Source organism: Echinococcus granulosus (genome assembly GCF_000524195.1).
Source record: "Echinococcus granulosus chromosome Unknown EG_S00064, whole genome shotgun sequence".
Taxonomy (NCBI): domain Eukaryota; kingdom Metazoa; phylum Platyhelminthes; class Cestoda; order Cyclophyllidea; family Taeniidae; genus Echinococcus; species Echinococcus granulosus.
The window spans coordinates 291,878-297,083 of NW_020170444.1; the positions used below are offsets into that span (position 1 = coordinate 291,878).

The 5,206-nt window shown below is 40.3% G+C and overlaps 2 protein-coding genes across 2 annotated transcripts in view; one reads left to right on the forward strand and one right to left on the reverse strand. All coding sequences in view use genetic code 11, as the record gives it.

The window, feature by feature from the left end:
• Window positions 1-2,781, reverse strand: part of EGR_06841 (Beta-catenin-like protein) — a gene marked incomplete at both ends in the record, with an annotated part of 6,606 nt that extends 3,825 nt beyond the window's left edge. Inside the window, 4 exons of the mRNA XM_024496090.1 lie at window positions 1,567-2,225; window positions 2,270-2,490; window positions 2,561-2,717; window positions 2,752-2,781. Coding sequence (XP_024349510.1) covers window positions 1,567-2,225; window positions 2,270-2,490; window positions 2,561-2,717; window positions 2,752-2,781 — 1,067 coding nt within the window. The remainder of the gene's footprint in view (window positions 1-1,566; window positions 2,226-2,269; window positions 2,491-2,560; window positions 2,718-2,751) is intronic.
• A 1,293-nt stretch (window positions 2,782-4,074) lies between these two features.
• EGR_06842 (Reticulocalbin-1) overlaps window positions 4,075-5,206 on the forward strand; it is a gene marked incomplete at both ends in the record, with an annotated part of 2,280 nt that continues 1,148 nt past the window's right edge. The window contains 2 exons of the mRNA XM_024496091.1: window positions 4,075-4,262; window positions 4,581-4,746. Coding sequence (XP_024349511.1) covers window positions 4,075-4,262; window positions 4,581-4,746 — 354 coding nt within the window. The remainder of the gene's footprint in view (window positions 4,263-4,580; window positions 4,747-5,206) is intronic.

Consider the following 5,206-nt stretch of genomic DNA (forward strand, 5'->3'; position numbering starts at 1 on the left):
CCAAGGGAATGATGGCACACTCATGCACGAAAAAGTATGATTTCGAAACGTTTGCACACAATGGGCAACAAAGCAGTCCTTGAATTTTGTCCAGCTCGGAAGAATTGAGTACTGCCTTTACCGACTTGAAAAGGGGAAGAATCTACATTGTATTGTTGTATTTGATAAAAGCGGAATCAAAACGAGCATTGGAGGCCTGCAGAAGTGGACGTTTTAACACTGAAGCCAAAAGAAATCTGACTGCTTTAGGATAGCTCAGCCACTACGCCAAATGGCGCCATGTTAGACTGGCCTTGCCAGGTGTCAGCTAAACTCTGGAATAACTGCATCAGTGTAAGATGCAACTATGCGGAGAAACAATTAAAATTAACGTTCATCGACACATCTTTTTGTCCAATAGCACATGCTGGAGTCTAGGGCTAACTTTAATGACTCTGCTGCAAAGCTTGTCCTTTTGAAGTATCACAGGGGTAATTCTGATGCCGAAGGATGTTTCCACCACCATTTAAATTTTTACGAAGTTTGCGAATGATTACAATAGCACTTACGCACAATTTTAAATCTTAGTAGTAAAGTGAACAAGTTGCATAAGTTTAACGTCTAAATCCTATTGAGCAAACGCGTCCTTACGCCTGAATCAAATTTTCCCACAATATTGTCATTAAAATAGTAACGAAATTGTAAAATTGGGAATTAATGCTGTCATTATACATCGCATACGGCTGAGTTAAAGATGCGATTGCAAAGCTTGACATTCGATTCAGCAGAGCAAAAACAGTAGTGAGAACTCAATGATGAATAATGAGCCCAAACTTTGGGCGTGAAAGAGGAATTGTTCAATACAAAACCAAATCAAAGCAAATCAGTTGGTTGTCCCCAAACATTGCATTATAAAGAAGCAGCTGACGTAAAGACTAGCAAAAGACTAGGGTGGATGTTGTGTTGAGCTTCAGCAAATAAAAACCAATTGCTTGCAACGCAGATTGGAAAACAACGCAAATGAGATAAGCTATCAGCACATTTAACAGGAACAGGATATTGATGGACACGATAACTTTTTTTGTTGATAACTATTAAATACTGGACATGAGTAAACCATTTAGCAATCCATACGATAGTCCATCATTTTAACTTTGCGGATCAGAATCGAAATCAACCTGTTCAATACAAAGGGAGAATAAACACGTGAAATCCTTACATATTCTTACGTGAAAAAAACTAAACGCTGCCTAATTTTGTCAATCATTTCTCTACAAAGGCATGAACGATCCAAGTTGATTATCGCATCTTTGAGGACTCAATGAAATACAACTCCGAGTCGTTGACCCAACGCTTAGACAACACCAAGTCAAACGCTAAAACAAATAATTCATCATTGAAAAACCGTTAAAAATGACCATGGTCACAAGATTTAACACTAGGAATATGAAGTGACTTGGTACACCGGAAAACTAAAATAGTCGGCAAAACTTCACAACATCAATTAGAAATTGGATAGCAATTACGCCCAACAGTGCTCTAAACAGAAAAATCAGTTTCAAGTTAAAAGTGCGAGTAAATGCTCACCGGAGCATCAAATTCATGAGTTGGACACCCTCGCCCTTGAGGAATTTGTCCTTATTCGAAGCAAGCATAAGGGTGGAGCAGAGGCAATCGAAGAGATTGTACATCATCTCCGCCTCCTCTCGACTGCTCGGATCGTGACGCTTGTAAGCGGCAAGTTGTTGGAGCAAAACGTCAATGCCGTCCATCTCACCCAGACGCGTCTTATTGGCGTCATCCAGTTGGAGGAGGATAGCCAGCACCTCGGAAACATAGAGCTTGTTTTTATCAAACTGTCGTCTTTGAATGCGACGCAGAAGCCAGGAATATATGCCCTGTTGGGCAATGGTCACGGCCATATCAGGGCGGATATCCAAAAGGCTCTCGATGATGCCAAGGGTTGTGTGAACACCGTCAGCTTCGTCGCGAACTGACTCGTCAAGACGTGCCAGATTCTGTGTAAGAAGTTGTACTAGCTGGTTCGAAAAGAAAAACTCGAGGAGAGGCCCTATAGCATCTGAGTCAGAGTCCTTCAAACCAGTTGGCTCGAGAAGACTATGGAGGAGGTCTATGACGTTGACGCTGATATCTGTGTTATCATGAGACAACAGACCGATCAGCAAATGAAGAGGCCGTGTCTGGGCAGCCAAAACGCCATAGAGATTTGGGTTCGCCGCTAAAATCTAAGTTCAAAACAAGTTATAAATGTATTGAAGTCATAGACTACCTGCATACTCTCAAGAGTCTCCTGCAATTCAACTTCTGAGTCCATAAATTTTGTTGGCTGATCTGGAAACTTAGTTCGAGCTTCTTGATTGGCCAAAATACGCTTTTCAAGGAGGGTACACATCTTCCGTACGGTTGACTCAGTTATGTCATCCTCGCTAACCATACCGAGCTCATCATCAGCTTCAGTCCGAGTGCCCACCAAAATGTCACTGTCGATTTCTGTAAAGTCACGAGACCAGATTGCGACAAAAACGGACCAATTATACGTCACAAATATTCCGCATCATACCTTTCAGAGAATCCGACTTGGATCCTAACCCATTGAAATCATCTGTTCTTGGGGCCTTGGCTCGGGGTTCTGCAAAAGGATCAATGGATTTGCTAGGTCCCAATGTTGGGGGATCAGGCGGTTTTATAGTTCTTTTACCCGATGAGATACTATTAGACTGTGAAAAAGTCAATAAAAACAAGTAAAATTACGGTGTATCCGAGGACGTCTCGAACATCCATGACTCGACTTTTATAACACCAGTGCGCCGGCAACCCTTAATGAGATACTTAGAAGCACGCGAACAGGACTGTTCAACAAAACAAACAACAGATTGTAAAAACTTGTAACCAGAGGTATAGTTAGGTTATACTGACCCAGGTTTGTCATATTAAAAATTTTCTGCTTTTGTGCATAATTTGCTTGAAAGGATTACCTACATTTCTGCTAAGCGTTGGATTCATTGAAAGTTTTCCTATAAAAGGTGATGAGAATTTCTCAAAAAGGTACTCTAACTACCTTCATATTAGCAGTGTTGCAGGTGGCAAAAGTCATGTTGCATACAATCTGGAATAATGCGTTCGGATATAAAAATCTGCTCTTGATTTATTTGTCACGATGAAATACGCAACATTCATTTAAATTCGGGCATTAATTTGATGGTTTTTGACCTCATAGGCCTCGTTTTTAAACAGACCTTTAACCTCATTACCAACGAAGTAATTGCAATTTATCCTCAAGTTGTTTTCGCAAACTAATGTTTTGCATTAAATACAGTGAACTTCTGATCTTTACTTAATCCTATGCAATTTTCAAATTCTAATCTTAAAATTTTGTCCGCGAAATTTTCTGTTATGCGATAAATGTACATGTGCGTGAATTTTATAAAACATTTTGTGTGATGTATATCAAAAATTTTTAACCACCAATTCGAAAGCTGCTGCTATTAGTTTCGCATTTTAAGCATGAAGCTTTAAGAAAATAGGGACCACTTCTTGTAGCCCCCAATACTTCCCTAAAGAAGGGTGGAGACGTAATTGTAGCGATTCGAGACCTCCTTAAAGACGAAAGAAGACAAAGTACTCGGGCAGAATATATATTCAGCGCAGAGAAGGTGATTGAGCTATTGGCATGGCCTGAAGGCCAGCCCACCCAGCGAGGTACAAGAAGGCCATTTCAAAGTACGAAAGTCGAGCCTAACCAATACCGGTGGATAAACCATCATCGTATTACTTAATATTTGGCAGAAATTGAATATATTAGGCATGCACTAGGACTTGGGGTTACTGGCATGGCCGAGAGACAAGACCATCTGGCGAAGGTACAGTGGCGGAGCACCTAAATAAAATCTTTTACCAAAACCGAGAGTTAAACAACTAATTTGTGAATTTCTGAAGTCATTTTCTGATTCTCTTCACAAGTTCGGGCGTCGACGAAAATAGCCTACGTGTCGAGTTTCCCATGTGTCCACGTCTAACCAGCATTTCTACGGACCTCTATTTAACTACTGACAATTCACCCATTTTCATGACAACATGACGCGGCACTACGGCCTCCTAATCTACCTTCTGGTCTCACAAGCAATTTCGTATTCCGACGACTTACATAAACACCCCTTTGAAGCGAAAGATCGTCTGGCTCGACTTTTTGATAGCATTGACACTTTCCACGACGGAGAATTGGACAGTAACGAATTGGCGGCATGGATTGACTCAGTCTTCAGGTGAGATTTGTTTTACGCCTGTTGCATGCCAGAAACTCGTTCAGTTTTTGCACTCTCAGTCCAAACGTCATGATGCATTAAGATGATCCAGTTCAGCATTATTTTAGGATGATAGGGTTTAGTGTTTAAAGGGATGTTTTCAGGTCAATACCCCTCTCAAAGTATGCACATGCATCGAACTGTAACTATGCTAGAATAAGTATCTGGCTAAAGTACCCATAGTATGATTAGCAAACGAATGTTTAGGCGAAAATAATCGTTTTTTCCCCCTATAAAAGCTAGACATTCTAAAGTGTGTAATGTTAACCATATATCTAGTCGAACAGACAGAAAGTCGGCAAAGGAAATGCTCCGAAGGTTGGACATCGACAAAGACGGGTACGTATCCATGGCAGAGTACCTAAGTGACAACTTTGGTTATACTCTACAGGAGATCGACGCAATACGCAGGGATGAATCGAATGAATCCCAACAGATTTTAGAGGTAAAAATCTAACCTTTTCACCCCCCACCCCTTGGTTATGTGCTAGCTTAAGAGGAGCCCAAATTTCCCGTTCCGATTTACATCTTTCGCTGATTCACTGGACCCTTATGAGTTGGTGGCTACAAGCGTTAAAAATATCATTTTCCCAGTCCCCACGAAATTAAATGCTAAGAGCGAATTAGACATAATTGAACAAAAGACGGTTTATCTAGTAGTGTGGTTAGAATATATGACATTTTGAAGAAAGAAATAATAACGGTAATAGCAACTTGCATGTAATCACGTAATGACAGTAAAATTTTTTATCAGTTCTCTAAAATGCCAAAAAGAGTAGGTTTCTATTTCTATCAGTTATTTTTAGGCTAAATTAATCCTAAAGTTCTCACAAGAATATTCCTTACAGATGTTACAAATTCTAATGACTGAATTTTACTGGATCCAGCAAAATTGGTGCCTCATT